The sequence below is a fragment of the Coregonus clupeaformis genome, chromosome 28 (assembly GCF_020615455.1).
Source record: "Coregonus clupeaformis isolate EN_2021a chromosome 28, ASM2061545v1, whole genome shotgun sequence".
Taxonomy (NCBI): Eukaryota; Metazoa; Chordata; class Actinopteri; order Salmoniformes; family Salmonidae; genus Coregonus; species Coregonus clupeaformis.
Genome location: NC_059219.1, coordinates 21,182,276 through 21,200,426, shown reverse-complemented (window position 1 = coordinate 21,200,426; position 18,151 = coordinate 21,182,276). Strand labels below are relative to the sequence as shown.

Sequence of the window (18,151 nt, the reverse complement as noted above, 5' to 3'; positions counted from 1 at the left end):
TTTATTATACTGGCGCAACTCTGTTTTGTATTACAATCTCTTGTATAGTTAAATGTTTAGGGTTAATAATTTGGCTGGTGCATGGATATGGGGTATGTATAAAATAACCAAAATAACTGAGCATTCAGGATTTTGTTATTTGACAGGCCTAACATTTTTATTGAATTAAATGAAATGGAAAATGCCCAATAATAGTTGGGCCAACCACACTAAACTCTGTCTACATCAGATAGTTAAATAGAACAGATGCCAAAAATGGCACATGCTATTATCAGAAACAAAATAGACTTGACAGATTTGAATTGACACAATTACATTTGTGACACAATGTTGCCATCAATAGTAAAACATCTAACACACTCAAACTTGAACAGTGGTCTTGTGTTGTGGAGCTAAATGATCTCTGTATTGTCTCACACTTGAGCAGGGTGCCAAACAGACACCAACACTCCGCTCAGCTGTCCCAAATCTCTTGACTGGTTCCCTTTCTTTTTCTACCTCATCAGCAATAATATTGATTATTCAATGACAACAATCATCAATAAGTCCACTTAGGATCCTCAGGATAGCCTAGATGTAAAATAAATAAACAATGTGGCATTTTGAGCAATTTTTGTACACATCTTCACAAGTTCAACAACCTACAGTATGTGTCTACATACATAACTCCTCCATGTTACTGCAAGAATAAGCTAAAAGCACTGGCTCACATTTCACAACAATACAACTGAATAACCTTCCAGGCTCTCTGGTCCTTGTCGAAGTCTTCTGTGTCTTTCACATACTAATAAATGTATCTTGAATGCCTCAATGTTCTGTGTCTGTTGCCAAAACAATGAGACTGCATGATGTATGACTTCAAAAGATGCCGTCTCTCCAGGCATCTCTGTCTTTCCTCTGCCTCTTGCGGGCCAGCTCTGGGAAATAAGCGCTGTTGTACGGCATTTCCCTCTCCTCTGTCTCCCTTGCTCCTTCTCTTTTCCTGTTCCGTTCTTCTGGTCCAGCAGGGCCTGGGTCCTCCTCTTTCTCCTCCGCCTCTCTCTGCAGTCGCTCTGCTCGCAACCTTTCAATAGAGCTAGGAAAGAGAGAAGAGGTGGTTACCATCAACCATGCATGTTTATCCAGAGGCTCAGTACACTTTGTTGTGCACTTGTCCACTTGGCTCAGTGTACTTGGTCTCTTGGTTATGGATTCAAGTGGAGTGGACACTTTCAAGGGGCTTACTCTTAAAGCGGCAATCCGCTGTTTCTGTAAAAAGCTCAGGGATGGGGCTGGAGAAATGTAACCACTCAAATTCATAGACAGAGCTATGGATGAAAGGACTGACCATCCATGAAATCAAAATGATAGTTTTAACCATGTTTTAAGGCGATGTAGTATGTTTACATTTACTTGGTTTACAAACATTGGAGTATAAAACAAGCTTATAGTTTGAGTTCTGATGCGGTATGACAGTTAAACTAAACTAATGAGTCATTTATAAGTTATATTCTTCAAGAATTAATGGGTACACATCATTAATTAATAATTCCAAAAAATATATGTAGCAACTGCTGATTGCCCCTTTAGGTCAAAGCTAATTGGTTTTATGATTGATCAAAGAAACACAAACACCCCCAGACATACAGATAAGAAGACACCTAGTCTTGATAAAGACAAACTTCTCACCTTTCTCCACCACTGCTTCTCCTCTCCCCTCTATCCCTCTTCTCCTTCTTCTTACTCCTACGTTCTTTTCTATCCTTCACCGCCAGTGCTTTCTTCATCTCTTTCAAGGGGTCCAGCATGTCTTTCAGTCGTCTGTCTCTCTTCTCCCCTCTTGACTGAGTGGCAGTCTCTTTCCTTTGTTGTCTTTCTCTTTCTCCTTCTCTTTCTTCTTTCCTTCGTCTTTCTCTTCTTCTTTTTCCCGGCCTGTTTTCATGTACCATGGAGTTACCTCTGTCCCAGGTTGGGGGCCTAAGGACACTAGCAGACCAATAGCACGCTCCTCCCGCTCCTACAACAGAAACACCATAGCATTAGAATAAGTTAAATATTCTAATTTCAAGTAATGATCTGTGGTGGGAGGAATCAAGACCAGCGACCATCCCGGGTGTACTATTTGGAAAGTTCAATACATTTATTCACATCTCATTCTTTGATCCTTCCATTGATGTGATAAGCATCAGTCCATTAAAACTGTTCAATAATCTCCCATATTGGCACAGAACACTATGATATTTAGAATTCTAATTTGCATTCTCAATTGCCAACATGGCACCCAATTAAATTCAAAATCTTAAACTGAATTGGCCAATCTCTGTTTAGAAATGGCCCTGGACTAAATTAACCAGCCACTGTCATTGGCTGGCTAGATCCACTAGAGAAAGGTAAACACTGTTAGGTAGAGAGGGATGCAAAAACCAGAAGCTATGTGCACAAAGAAACTTGATTTCAACACAGGTGAAGCGGAAAAAGCACAACAGAATGACAGCAAGGTCACCTTTTCATCTTTCTTGTCTTTGAGGTACTCTGCATTTCCTTTCTTCTCAGACGACTCCTCCAGAGGAAATAGATTGAGGTGTTCCACCACTCCTCCACTCCCCTCCCCTCCTCTCTCACCTCCTCTCTCACCTCCCTCTCCTTCATTCTTCCATCTTCCAGACTGTTGAAGGGCAGCTCGCGACTTCTGTCTCAGGTGCTCTGTTCGCGCCTACAGCAAAGAGATTACTTACCTACATAACATTCAATGGCAATAGCGAAGTACATGTACACATTTGTATGCACTTTTATGACTTGAAACTATTTTAACAATGCCTCTTACAGCACTTCTCTTTAAAAAATTGCACCTGTCATACATCATAACATTCCTGTATCACACAAAGTTTGGTTGTCACTTCAGACCATGCTAAATCAATTATGAGGAATGTATCAATTTGCAATTTGGGGATGGGGGGGTGTGGAGGCAACGTTGCTATGGTTACCTCCTGCTCTGCTCGCTCCACACGGCGTTGGACCTCGCGCTCCTCTTCTGCGGCTTGTGCCTCGTCCCGACGCACGCGCGCGACGTTGTCCTTGTTGCGAACATGCCAGCTCTTTTTAGGTAGAATATTCATTTTTCTCCTGAAGTCGAGTGTTTATGTTTTGACCAGGGCTTGTACAGTTAAACAGAAATCTGTCAAAACAAAGTAACATGCACTGACTTCTGTTGTTTGCGATTCAGTCAGTCTAAGTCTGTACTGTAACTCAAGTTTGCTAGCTAGCTAACGTTAGCTAGTCTTAACCTATTTCCTCTCAAATTTTAAACATTTTAACAGCTATTTGATTCACAGATATTTAATTCTGACGCTGGGTTTTGTACAGCTGTTACCGCATGAATAAAATATTTGCAGAAAACCGAAGAAAATATATTTTAAACACATCTGAAAGGTAAAGAAGCAACCCAAAAGATCTTCAACCACAACCGGATACACACACCCGAAAATGTTATCAACGTCATCACGTCTACGTAGTAAATCAATTTTGTAGACGTTCTCTCACGGGTTTTTTTCTCGAGACTGGAAAAAAATGTCGGATGCGGACGATGAAGTGGATTATGAATCCAATGGCGGTAGAATCAAGGAGAATTGTCCAAATGAATGGAAAACTGAGCAAAGTAGTGTACAGTGATGTGAATGTCCCTTCGTATCTAGTAGCAGTACGGTTTGATAATGAGGAGCAGATTACCAATCTTGAAGAAACCATTTGAGATATCCAAACTGGTGGAGAGAGTGCTGGGTAAAGTGAAGGCTGTGAGGATCACGAGAGGCGGGCTTGTTTAAATTTTTTTTGTGCTTCTGCGGATCAGAAGGAACGTGAATAGCGTCTAACCCCATTTGATACGTTTGATGTGTCGTGTGTGTCTCTTCGGAACAGGGCACCGCTCAAGGGGGTTCTATCTGGCGTCTCGTGGGAAGTCGATTTGGAAGATGAAAAATATTCCTAGAGTTATTGATGCACGTCGGATGAATCGTGAAGTGAAGAGTCTATCTGTTCTTTTGTTTTTTGATATGGAGTCTCTCCCTACTCAAGTGCAGTTGGGGTATAAAAACGACAGAGTCAGAGCATTTATCCCAAGACATTTACATTTTAGTCATTTAGCAGACGCTCTTATCCAGAGCAACTTACAGTTAGTGAATGCATACATGTATTTTTTTTCTTCATACTGGACCCCCGTGGGAAACGAACCCACATCCCTGCCGGCCAAACCCTCCCCTACCTTGGACGACGCTGGACCAATTGTGCGCCGCCCATGGGTCTCCCGGTCGCGGCCGGCTGCGACAGAGCATGGACATGAACCAGGATCTCTAGTGGCACAGCTAGCACTGCGATGTAGTGCCTTAGACCACTGCGCCACTCGGGAGTCAGACAATGCAGTGTGATCATTGTGAAGCTTTTGGTCATGTTTTAAGTGTTTGGAGAAGCCGAGATGTCCAAGTTGTGGAAAAGATGTGTCATGTGTTTTAAAAGTGAGGAAAATGTGACATGTTGCAATTGTGGTGGGAACCATGAAGCTACATCTTTTGATTGCCCGACAAGGGTGGAAGAGAATGAGGTGGCCAAAGTCAGGGCTGTCCAGAACATTTCATATGCAGCAGCTGTTAAAAGGGTTGAGGGTTTGAATGCTGCTCCTCAAGATGGCGTAGTAGTGCAGTCCTGTTTTTGTCGTGTGTCTGTAAATAGCCTGTAAATACCCTGTTTTTTTGTATTTTTCGTACATATTTCCCTATCAGACTTTTCATCCTTCTACAAAATATACTTTCCTGCAACCCGCCTCACTCAATGTGGAACGGATTCTATTATTGACTTAACTTTTATCTAGAATCTCCAGTTGAAACTAGCTAGCCAGCTAACTAGCTACTTGTTATTAGCCACAGTTAGCGGTATTTCACCCAGAACATTGGATTTTTCTGCGGGAATAATTTAATCACTGGACATTAATCACCGGATCGCAACTAGCTAGCCGCAACCGAATGAATGTTGCTGTCTGGCTAATCACCACTGCCCCCGATGCAAGCACCAGTTAGCCTTGAGCTAGCCTAGAGCCAGGCTCATATCTACCTCTAGGTCTACCGGACGGGAGTAGCCAGCTAACTAGCTACTTGCTATCAGCTACCGTTAGCGGTTTTTCACCATTGTCCGTGGCCTGCACCACCCACCAGCCAGCTCTAGTCTGGACTATTATTCAGCCAGTCTGCACTGTCTGCACAGCGCGTTATCGACCCAGAACATATCAGTTTTTCTGCCGGAATCACTGAATCACTGGACCTTTAACTCCGGATTCACCGCTACCAGCTAGCTGCAACAAAATGGACGTTGTGGTCTGGCTAATCATCCTGAGCTAGGCCCATCTCCCGGCTATCTACCTCTCTGTCAACCGGACGGGACCACCTAGTGTTGACACGGAGCCCCGCTGATCCTACACGACTGGTCTGCCGACGAAATCGTCTGATGTGGTTACAACAGGCTTCCCGTTACGACGTCGACCACGAAGATTCCATCTGCTAGCCCCGGCCCGCTAGCACACGCTAGCCATGGCCTCTTGCTCGCTAGTGCTTTAGCAGCCCCCGAACTACCTCTGAACTATCCTATTGCTGTTCACCGGACCTTATGATAACTCAGCTATACAGCTGATGTCTGCTGGACTGTTCCTTTTTACGGTACCGCATCCTGTTTATGTTTAGCCTCAGCCCAAACTGTGTCGTCATTACCAGCTGTTGTCTTAGCTCTCTCAAATTACACCTGTGATTGCTTTATGCCTATCTCCCATCTCAATATGGTTAGCTTATTGTTGTTTCGGTTATTTCTAATTGTACTATTTCACTGTAGATCCCCCAGCCCAGCTAAACCTGCCTTAGATAGCTCCTTTGTCCCACCCCCCATACATGCGGAGACCGACACAATTGGTGCCTCCAGTGATGCTATCTCTTTCATTGTTACCCAACGCTTAGGTTTACTTCCACTTTACTCATATCCTTCCATATCGCTGTCTGTACATAATGCCCTGAATCTTTTCTACAACGCCCGGAAATCTGTCCCCTTTATTCTATGTACCCAACGCACTAGAAGACCAGTTCTTAAAGCCTTTAGCCGTATCCTTATTCTAGTCCTCCTCTGTTCCTCCGGTGATGTAGAGCCTAACCCAGGCCCTGCAGCCCTCAGTATCACTCCTAATCCCCAGGCGCTATCATTTGCTGACTTCTGTAATCGCAAAAGCCTTGGTTTCCTGCATGTAAATATCAGAAGTCTACTTCCTAAGTTTGAGTTATTCACTGCGTTAGCACACTCCGCCAACCCTGATGTTCTAGCAGTGTCTGAATCCTGGCTTAGGAAGGCCACCAAAAATTCTGAAATGTCCATCCCCAACTATAAAATTTTCCGTCTAGATAGAACTGCCAAAGGGGGTGGAGTTGCAATCTACTGTAGAGATAGCCTGCAGAGCTCTATCATACTATCCAGGTCTGTGCCCAAACAATTTGAGCTTCTACTTCTAAAAATCCACCTTTCCAGAAATAAGTCTCTCACTGTTGCTGCTTGCTACAGAACCCCCTCAGCCCCCCAGCTGTGCCCTGGACACCATATGTGAATTGATTGCCCCCATTTATCCTCAGAGTTCGTACTGCTTGGTGACCTAAATTGGGATATGCTTAATACCCCGGCCATCCTACAATCCAAACTAGATGCCCTCAATCTCACGCAAATTATCAACGAACCTACCAGGTACAACCCTAAATCCGTAAACATGGGTACCCTCATAGATATCATCCTGACTAACTTACCCTCTAAATACACCTCCGCTGTCTTCAACCAGGATCTCAGCGATCACTGCCTTATTGCCTGCGTCCGTAACGGGTCCGCGGTCAAACGACCACCCCTCATTACTGTCAAACGCTCCCTAAAACACTTTAGCGAGCAGGCCTTCCTAATTGACCTGGCCCAGGTATCCTGGATGGATATAGATCTCATTCCGTCAGTAGAGAATGCCTGGTTGTTCTTTAAAAGTAATTTCCTCTCAATCTTAAATAAACATGCCCCATTCAAAAATACAGAACTAAGAACAGATATAGCCCCTGGTTCTCCTCAGACTTGACTGCCCTTGACCAGCACAAAAACATCCTGTGGCGTACTGCATTAGCATCAAATAGCCCCCGCGATATGCAACTTTTCAGGGAAGTTAGGAACCAATATACACAAGCAGTCAGGAAAGCAAAGGCTAACTTTTTCAAACATAAATTTTTATCCTGTAGCACTAACTCCAAAAAGTTTTGGGACACTGTAAAGTCCATGGAGAATAAGAGCACTTCCTCCCAGCTGCCCACTGCACTGAGGCTAGGAAACACTATCACCACTGATTAAATCTACAATAATCGAGAATTTCAACAAGCATTTTGCTACGGCCGGCCATGCTTTCCACCTGGCTACCACTACCCCGGCCACCAACTCTGCACCCTCCGCTGCAACTTGCCCATACCCCCCCTGCTTCTCCTTCACACAAATTCAGACAGCTGATGTTCTGAAAGAGCTGCAAAATCTGGACCCCTACAAATCAGCTGGGCTAGACAATCTGGACCCTTTCTTTCTAAAAACTAGCCGAAATTGTCGCAACCCCTATTACTAGTCTGTTCAACCTCTCTTTCGTAACGTCTGAGATCCCCAGAAATTGGAAAGCTGCCGCGGTCATCCCCCTCTTCAAAGGGGGTGACACTCTAGACCCAAACTGTTACAGACCTATATCCATCCTGCCCTGCCTTTCGAAAGTATTTGAAAGCCAAGTTAACAAACAGATCACCGACCATTTCGAATCCCACCGTACCTTCTCCGCTATGCAATCCGGTTTCCGAGCTGGTCATGGGTGCACTTCAGCCACGCTCAAGGTCCTAAACGATATTATAACCGCAATCGATAATAGACAGTACTGTGCAGCCGTCTTCATCGACCTGGCCAAGGCTTTCGACTCTGTCAACCACCGCATTCTTATTGGCAGACTAAATAGCCTTGGTTTCTCAAATGACTGCCTCGCCTGGTTCACCAACTACTTCTCAGATAGAGTTCAGTGTGTCAAATCGGAGGGCCTGTTGTCTGGACCTATGGCAGTCTCTATGGGGGTGCCACAGGGTTCAATTCTTGGGCCGACTCTTTTCTCTGTGTATATCAATGATGTCGCTCTTGCTGCTGGTGACTCTCAGATCCACCTCTACGCAGACGACACCATTTTGTATACATCTGGCCCTTCATTGGACACTGTGTTAACAAACCTCCAAACGAGCTTCAATGCCATACAACACTCCTTCAGTAGCCTCCAACTGCTCTTAAACACTAGTAAAACTAAATGCATGCTCTTCAATCGAACGCTGCTGGCACCCGCCCACCCGACTAGAATCACCACTCTCGACGGGTCTGACCTAGAGTATGTGGACAACTACAAATACCTAGGTGTCTGGTTAGACTGTAAACTCTCCTTCCAGACTCACATTAAGAATCTCCAATCCAAAGTTAAATCTAGAATCGGCTTCCTATTTCGCAACAAAGCCTCCTTCACTCATGCTGCCAAACATGCCCTCGTAAAACTGACTATCCTACCGATTCTTGACTTCGGCGATGTCATTTACAAAATAGCCTCCAACACTCTACTCAGCAAATTGGATGTAGTCTATCACAGTGCCATCCGTTTTGTCTCCAAAGCCCCATACACTACCCACCACTGTGACCTGTACGCTCTTGTTGGCTGGTCCTCACTACATGTTCGTCGTCAAACCCACTGGCTCCAGGCCATCTATAAATCACTGCTAGGCAAATCCCCGCCTTATCTTAGCTCATTGGTCACCATAGCAGCACCCACCCGTAGTCTGCGCTCCAGCAGGTATATCTCACTGGTCATTCCCAAAGCCAACACCTCCTTTGGCCGCCATTCCTTCCAGTTCTCTGCTGCCAATGACTGGAACGAATTGCAAAAATCTCTGAAGCTGGAGACTCTTATCTCCCTCACTAACTTTAAGCGTCAGTTGTCAGAGCACCTTACCGATCACTGCACCTGTACACAGCCCATCTGAAATTAGCCCACCCAACTACCTCATCCCTATATTGTTATTTATTTTGCTCTTTTGCACCCCAGTATCTCTATTTGCACATAATCTCTTGCACATCTAGCATTCCAGTGTTAATACTAATTGTAATTATTTTGCACTATAGCCTATTTATTGCCTTACCTCCATAACTTGCTACATTTGCACACACTGTATATATATTTTCTGTTGTATTTTTGGACTTAATGTTTTTTTACCCCATATGTAACTCTGTGTTGTTGTTTTTATCGCACTGCTATGCTTTATCTTGGCCAGGTCGCAGTTGTAAATGAGAACTTGTTCTCAACTGGCTTACCTGGTTAAATAAAGGTGAAATAAATAAAGAGTCCATGGTGGTGGATAGGCCTTCACTGCAGGCTGCAGGGGATGCCTTTCACCAGCAGGACCCTGACATTTTAAAGGTTAAGAATGTGGCCTTTATAGCTATGGTGATTAATGCCACTGCCAAGGTGGAGAGAAGGTCCAAGAAGATAATCATTGTGGATGCGGCGGAGTGGTTCCTGGGTTGAAAGATTTCTCGGTGGAGGAGTTACATGGAATATTGTCACAAGCTGTACCACCCTCTCAGGCCCTAGAGCCTGAGAAGGGAGATATGGAGATTTGAAAGAAGGAAGAGATGGTGGTTTTGTTTTTGTCAATTTACTATTTTTATTTGGGTGGATTAAGTTAGTTTCCATATCACAAATGGATTTTCTTTTTACCTTGTTTTGGTTTTTCAACCCGTCCAGTTGGTGGCGGCAATACACATTTTTGGTTGTAGTCCGCCATAAAACCCACAGAAGAAGAAGTTCTCTCACGTGTCAGCAGGGGGCGTACGTTGCACATGACAGAAATAAGAGCATTTTGTTCATTATAATTTTCCATTTATTTCAGAGATAAAAGTACATACACAAGATACTGTGTATATATAACTTAGAGAAATAACTTGTTGAATTGAAGAACATTAAAAAATATATAAACACAATATTTAAATCAATTTAGAAAAATAAACGCATTCAATGTTCTAAAGGTGGGGGTGAGGTAGCCTCTTTTAGAATCCGAGATTGAAAGACTTACACTCTTGTCTCTAACATGTAGGCTCAGAATTCCCGAACAGTCCCATTACAAGTCAGAATGTTGAATAAACTTCATTTTAACTTGCTTTACCAGTTGTCCGCTGATTGTGTCCTTATGTCGGAAGTAACTGAGACAAAATATCAACAGGGAGGTGTTAACCTGACTTTCAGTACGCTGGACAGGTCTGTATATTGGTTAGTATTTTTTGTATTTTCAATACTGACACAATTCACCCATGACAAACGTAAGCAATGGCCGAGCTTAACAGAACCACAGACCGAACGCTGTCCCACACAATCAACTGGCAAATTTCACAAGCACTTCCAGCTGATTGCAAAGGGAACGTGCTTCGGTCGACAACGTTCGGTTACATTCGGCTATTGTTTACATATTGTGCATCATGTGCAACGCCTCAGGAGATTGAAAATACAAGTGACAGAACCTACCAGTGCCGCAAAAAGTCGGGTAAACAATACTTTCCTGTGTATATTTTATCTCCACTCCCTACGGTGAAAAGGACCAACAGCACCGACAACCGGTAAGTGTAAATATCATTTTATTCAACATTCTGGCTTGTAGAGATCTTTCTTTTTTTAGGGCGACTTCTTTCACACCGAGTAACCATGGGGTAACCATGGTAACAGTGACGTTTAGGCAAGAGGTGAGGAAGAGGATGCAAAGGCAATGAACATGGCAATTGATGTTACAGGTATTATGAGAGCGGAATAGGGTAAACACATCTAAAGCTTTGTTATACTAACCCTTAGCCCCATGGTAATCTCCACATTTAGATTTTAGTAATTTAGCAGACGCTCTTATCCAGAGTGACTTACAGTTAGTGCATTCATCTTAAGATACTGTAGCTAGGTGAGACAACCACCACTCAGTCATAAGTAAAAAAAAAAAAACTCAATAAACGTAGCTATCATACACTAGAGAGTGATAATTGTAAAGTGCTTTGTGAAGGTGTAGATATGTGCTTTGTAGATTGCCACATGCAAAACCTATCTAAGCCTATCAAATCTACAAGAAGTGCCTTGGGCTGGGATATGGGCTGTGGGTTTGAGCCTGGTGACTTAGTCAGTTTGCTGCACCAGTGTCAAAGGTGTCCGCCTGGGCCCTTGTTGGAACCCCCATCTCTATACTCAGCTCTTCAATCTGCTTGACCAGGAACTGCTTATCACGTCCCTCCTGTTAGAGTTAAATACACTGTTATACAAGGTTAGGCTTGAGTATGGGTCATGGACATGGTTTTGTTTCAAACATATTTTTTGCATCATGATCATGTCATGTAGGACTTCTCCCCCATCCATCACTTACCAGTTTAAGCTGGGCCTTTAGCAGATCAACACTCTTCCCATAGACTGCAGCTAGAGCTGCTACGTAACACAGCACCACACTATCAGGCCAGGGAGAGAGAGGAGAGCCATGTTTATGCAACAAACACAGTCAGAGTCTTATGTACAGCACTCAGCACACATGGAAATAACACATGCTTACCATATGGGTCTATGCAGATATGGTCCTCCCATATGTAGAGTTACAAAGCAATATTAAATCATCAAACACAAGGTAGACAGCAACTACATAGAGACAGTAACACACTGACCCATGTACCTGCAAGGTGAGTTAAAAATAAATGGACAATCGGATAAAGAGATCAGTAAGACAAGGGGACTCACCAGGAGAAGAAGAGATCAGTAAGACAAGGTGACTCACCAGGAGAAGAAGAGATCAGTAAGACAAGGGGACTCACCAGGAGAAGAAGAGATCAGTAAGACAAGGGGACTCACCAGGAGAAGAAGAGATCAGTAAGATAAGGGGACTCACCAGGAGAAGAAGAGATCAGTAAGACAAGGGGACTCACCAGGAGAAGAAGAGATCAGTAAGACAAGGTGACTCACCAGGAGAAGAAGAGATCAGTAAGACAAGGTGACTCACCAGGAGAAGAAGAGATCAGTAAGACAAGGTGACTCACCAAGAGAAGAAGAGATCAGTAAGACAAGGTGACTCACCAGGAGAAGAAGAGATCAGTAAGACAAGGCGACTCACCAGGAGAAGAAGAGATCAGTAAGACAAGGTGACTCACCAGGAGAAGAAGAGATCAGTAAGACAAGGTGACTCACCAGGAGAAAATGAAGAGGGGGATGGAGAAGGCCTGGGAGCCCATGTAGAAGATGAAGTCCTGTGTTGTCAGGGAGAGAGTGTAGAAGGTGTTGGGAACGATACTCCACATCATAGTGAGTGAGCGGAACGGACCACAGCTCATAGAGGGATGGATCCTGAGGATGACATATCAACACCATCACCATCTACCACCACTACTAAACCTGGTCCATTTGCCACTCTACTATCCCTGCACTGTATAACTCCTTCCTACTGCAGTAGAGATAGAGGCTGCGTCCGAAGTGACACCCTATTCTCTATATAGGGCACTACTTTTGACTATAGTCCTTGGTCAAAAGTAGTACACTATATACTGAATAGGGTGTCATTTCAGACATAGCCAGAGTCAGGCACTCACTGGGCCAGACTGTATATCATGGCGACGAGGGCGAGGCCCCAGCCGAACAGCAACACCACCAGGAAGAAGATGGTGGAGGTGGTGGAGCGGAACGTCTTCACCGCCGGACGACAGTTAGAAAACAGAGTGACCTGGAGAAGGAGGAGAGATTAGGAGGAAGGGGGGAGAGAAGGGGGTTACTGTGGTTGTGTAGTGAAGGGAAACTCTTCTGGGCCAAACTTTAACTTGAGAAACCTTTCACAAAATGAATTGATTACATTTCCATTATTGGTACAGTATTGAGAGCAGCCTGACCTTCTTGCAGTAGAAGAGGATGAAGAACTTGAGTGTGTTGATGAGAGGCAGCAGAGGGCAGAACAGAGCTCCGGTCCACACCACTGTCTGACCATAGACCAGACCCAGCACATTGGGAGGCACCAAGAACTCCTGACGACCTACCCACCGGGTCAGTGCACAGGAGCAGTGGTCCACAAACAACCTGCCACAGTATGAAAGAAGATGTTATCAATAAATGTGATCGAGGATGACTTGCTCATAGATTGAGTTACACCACAGTAGGGTGTACAGTGTACACTACCTGCGTGGAAACTCCACCAGAATGAGCATGGCGATGGTAATGAGGAAGTCAAACAAGGCCAGTTTGTACATCTCCTGTCCCACACGCGTCTCCCAGCACTGGGTGGCAGCAGCAAGACAGACAGACATAGCATGTGTGGTAAAAGAGAAGAAAAGATTATGCAACATGGTTGATGCATGTACTGTACTGTAGGTATAATCGGATGGAGATATAATCTATTTCAGCCTTCTGAAGACAAGTCTGCTAAAGTAGAGCCTGACTGCTACCCAGGCTACCCATGCTGTTATAAGAGAGTGGTTACCGGATATTCCTTGTTGTTGTACTGGCAGAGCTGACAGTCTTTACTCTCTTTAAAGCAGGTGATCTGACTCCACAGAGTAAACAGCAGCACTCCCAGACTTATCATACGCAGAAACACTGACCTGAACATAGGAGGAGGGACACAGGAAATAATCACACGCACGCACGCATGCACACACACACACTGGGTAAGTGAAGATCTAGCAGAGTGATAAGGTCATACACACGCTAACCTAGCATAGCAGGCGTAAAATAAACGCCTGAAACTAGGGACTCGGCAGAGGCTGCACACACACACACACCTGAACAGTGCCATGATGATGGTGGTACTAGGAGAATATCTCTCAAACAGGGCTATCTGGTCACACATGAAGGGCACAACAAAGTTTCCTGTTGTGATGACGATGGAAGGAAGGTAAACCCAGAACAGGCCCAGAATGCCCTCTGCTCCAACCTTTGCCTAGAAACCACAGGGAGAGGGGGCAAAGGTCAGCCAGAAAAGGTTAGAACAGCCCCAGGATACCCACCTCCCTGTACTGACTCAATATGACATGGAGAGGATGAAAGGCCAAACATCCAGTCAATAGTTTTTGTTTTGTTTCTGACTGACCTGGCTGAAGACAGTAGCCTGGAAGATGCCAAAGAAAGCTCCTCCTATGAGGGCGAGGGAGACGAGCATGAGGAAGATGCGTAGAGAACACAGACCCACTGTCTGACCTAATGTTAGAGACAAAGCCTTTTTCTGTAGCCTCTCCTCCTCCAGGTCCACCTGACAGAGGAAGGAGAGAGAGAGAGAGGGGGAGAGAGTGGAGACGGGAGGAATAGAGGAGAGAGATCATACAGAGAAATTAGAGGGGAGGAAAGAGGAGTGCATCTTCAGAGACTCTGCAGTAAGAGGCAGAGCTCCTACCTGTAGCTGGTAGTGGATGCTTTTCTGTTTGAGTTTGGTGGCCCGGTATCCCTGGCAACCGTAGTCCCAGCCAGTGAACACCATCTTGCTGTAACTGCCGGCAGCGCCACTGCCTGTTGCCACGGCAATGCGAAGTGCGCTCCCCATGCTGTATAAGGGACCAATCGGAGTGTGTGGGTGGGGGGGGGGTCAGTGAGTCATTAGGGTTAATTCGCTTCCAGAATGGTTATGTCCATTCTATCCATTTTATCTATGCAGATGGAAGCGTAGGGCATTCCAGAAGGTACCGTGCGATGATGCAGATGAGACAGAAGGCGAAGTAGAAGACGGTGGTGAGGAGGTAGGCCAGGGGCAGGTTGTAGTGGAAGCCACTGCTCTCTGCCACGGTGTTGTTATAGTAACCATAGAACATGTAGGAGTACTCCATGAAACCCTGGGAGAGGGAGAGAGGTGGAGGGTGTGAAGTGGTGAGAGTGTAGCCTACTAGATTAGAAGCGTACTAAACTTAAAGTGCACAAAATGACACAAACCCACAAGCAGACACAGACTGTACATGTTATACACAGACAGAAAGACAAGTGTGTGAAAGGCCAAGGCCACTTAAAACAGATCAGCATTGTTTTGCAAACTGAACTTCAGAGAAGTGTTGTTCTCTGTGCTGTATTCAGTATATCTATAACCAGGACTAGATTACACATGTTGTGTTTTCTCACCGTTCCAGAGAGTAAGTCCAGGAAGTACTGGTAGAACACCACCAGACCTTGAAGATTTGGATCATAGACCCTACATGCCTCTGGACCTGAGACACACACACAGTTGTTTGAAGATACTCCAAGGTCACGTTTGATCAAGTTTCCCACCGTACCTGAGTTCTATAACTTGCTACTTTGTGAGGGCCTCCATTCTCAAACCCCTGAGAGAATACCAGTAACAACTGCTGCAATATTTTCAGTTTCAATCACTCAATTAAATCAAAACCCCATCCTCTAAGGCAGATATGTTGCTATGATACTGTTACAGGGAACAGTGAGAAGACATTGTTTTATATTGGAGACCGACAGAATAATGGAAATAGACTGGACTGGAATGGAGATTGTGAATGTCACTCCAATGCCATCACCCTTTAACCAATCATAGGCCTGGTTTGAAAATGCATCCTCCAGTGCTGTCCTTACCAGTGCTGTCCACTGTCATGTTACTGTTGCTGGTGGATCTGAACACGATGCTGGGGATGAAGATGAACCCAGCGATCAGCAAGAATGACAGGAAGTTGAGCACCACCAGGAAGCGCAGGAACATGAAGTAGGACTGGACACCACCGCCAAAGTGGCCTACAAAGACAGGGGCCACAGGGCCATGTTGTGAATGTGAAGGCAACATCATTGACAACGACAGTAGCCCTGTAATGTTATTAATATTTTTCAGAATTTCAGAATTAATAAAAATAAATAAAAAACGTATATAAAGGGTGATATTGGGATGCAATCTCAAAATGTAATACATTTAAACTCTATATGTGACATGATACAGGTGTCTTCTTTCTTTAAGACCATAACCATGTGTGTGAGGTGTATGCTTTTGTTTCAAAGTCGATTTGTTTGACTACCATGAAACATTATGTGTGACCCTGATTTAGCCCACTGCATTAGACGTGTGGAACCGAGACCTTTTAGATATTGCTGAAAGCCTAGAGGAAAACTTTATCTATAGTGTGAGGTGAGTGTGTATGCATTAACAAATGCATATAGTTAAGTTCTGTATATGTCACATACATACAGCCCAGGATATAGATGTGTATGTAGTTCATATTGCATTGATTTAACCATTGCCTGATTTGATTGAGTGACAGTATGATTGAATCTGTCACCTCCTATCTTATGCAGAGCCTTTCTCCACAGAGCTATGTAGGACATGGCTCCCCCTGCATCTGCTCTGAACCTGCTCAGGGACTTGGCCTTGCTCCGTTTCCACGACTGCCAGCTAGTCACCACAGGCACACGCATCTGCTGCACCTCCCTGGAAGGGAGAGCAGGGGGGAGGAAGAGAAAGAGGAAGTATTTTGAGAGAGAAGAGAAGCGAAGTGAGGGAGATAGTGTACAATACATTTGCTCATTATAGCATAGTAAGTTTGCCAGCTTCAGGACAACAACAAAGGAATTGCACAGAGGCAGAGACGCTAGTGACCACTATGACCACTGAGGTCCCATACCGTATCGCTCTCTTCAGGCGCATGGGCATAGGCCGCTCTCTGAGGTCCTTAGGGGGTCCCGAGTCACCCTCCTCTCCCCCCTCTGAGGGGGGAGAACCCCAGTTGAACTGAGGGCCATTCTGATTGGACACTACCGACTTACTCCGTAACCTCACCGACTGCTGGGCACCATGGTAACCGTGGGCTTGGAGAGGGCAGAGGAGGGCAAGGATATATACAGAGAAAAATTATGAGTGAAATCATGAGTCAGCCCAAAGAGTCAATGTAGTTGATTGGTTGTAGTTTTGGGAGAGTTGCAATCTGTTGGTGCATTATACTTTTGTGGTACACATAATTCAAGCATATTTTAAAGTATACATTCTTGGAAAATCTCCCTTTACCATGTAATAGCATATTTTGTATAGTACAAAACAAGTAATCCTAGGTGACCAGGAAGCAAATCACTGAACACAAAGACACACCTGTACCGATGAGACCTAACATACCACACCTACAAAACAGTAGTCGCACAGCTTACCTATAGTGGAGCTCTGTCTTTGTAGCTCACTGAACTCCATGAGACAATCAGAGAGGATTCCACCAACACTTCAGAAACACTACAATCAAACAACCAGTCCTCCGTATCTCACTGCTGATTACAATGCTAATACATAGTTAATCCAGCATACAGGGCTAGCTCTTTTATAAGGTAGTAGATATCCAGGAATCACTCCCCCTCAGACTTTGCTCCATGCAAATAACCATCTCTGCCACAGGTACTTCCTTGTACGTTTAACCCATTTACTCCCGGTAGACCGTTAGGTTCCACTCCGCTTACGTCAAACAGAACACGACAAGCTGGGGTGTTACAAGACATTTGATGACTGGTTACAGGGAAGACCCATTACTTTAATCATGTATGAGTGTTTACTGTATGTGCTTCAGTTCATAAACCTGTCTGTGCACTGATGCGACATGTTGTTAGGTAACCATAGAGGCAAGCCAGTGAACAGTGGGATTTGTGTGTTTGTGGCTGTGCGTGTGAGCATGTGTAAGGGGATAGGGGAACGTTGACCATTTTCCTATAGTAAGTAAAGCCCATAGAATGAACCATGTCAGATCAGAAATGGCAAGAGAAATGTACACTAATAAAAAAAACTACAGCCAACATCCATGAACAAAACATCAATAAGGAACAAGACTTTAGACGTGTTGAATCGCTGAGACATGTATTCCGTTGGTAACACTGTGAACTGTTACAAGGCAGGGAGAGTTACAATCATCATAGTATCAAGGTGAAACCAATTAGAAACAAACAAAATACACAAGAAAACAAAATATTGCATGTGATAGAGAGAGAGAAAGATGGAGAAGCAACCATCAAGGAATGTTTTCTATACTGGTCATGTACTGAAATGAGTTGGCTGATAAAAAACACAAGGGAGTCGTTTCTTTGGGGCTAGGGTTTTGGCACAAGGAAAAGGAGGGAGGGTTT

The 18,151-nt window shown here is 44.5% G+C and overlaps 2 protein-coding genes across 2 annotated transcripts; both read right to left on the bottom strand.

Moving 5' to 3' along the window:
* Positions 1-138: 138 nt before the first annotated feature.
* leng1 (leukocyte receptor cluster (LRC) member 1) lies at positions 139-4,108 on the bottom strand. Its single transcript, XM_045208426.1, is given in 7 exon segments — positions 139-968; positions 971-1,025; positions 1,027-1,075; positions 1,669-1,856; positions 1,859-1,996; positions 2,483-2,692; positions 2,964-4,108. Coding segments are annotated over 7 exon segments (882 nt in total). The 5' UTR covers positions 3,096-4,108; the 3' UTR covers positions 139-858.
* Positions 4,109-10,696: 6,588 nt separating this feature from the next.
* On the bottom strand, positions 10,697-17,390 carry tmc4 (transmembrane channel-like 4). Its single transcript, XM_045208425.1, has 16 exons — positions 17,195-17,390; positions 16,678-16,861; positions 16,336-16,484; positions 15,644-15,799; positions 15,182-15,267; positions 14,756-14,901; positions 14,469-14,616; positions 14,169-14,327; positions 13,861-14,018; positions 13,560-13,680; positions 13,259-13,356; positions 12,976-13,159; positions 12,682-12,812; positions 12,284-12,439; positions 11,478-11,556; positions 10,697-11,348 (listed from the first exon to the last, which is right to left on the bottom strand). The coding sequence occupies exons 1-16, from the start codon at positions 17,232-17,234 to the stop codon at positions 11,238-11,240; spliced, it is 2,106 nt and encodes a 701-aa protein (XP_045064360.1). The 5' UTR covers positions 17,235-17,390; the 3' UTR covers positions 10,697-11,237.
* Positions 17,391-18,151: the final 761 nt, after the last annotated feature.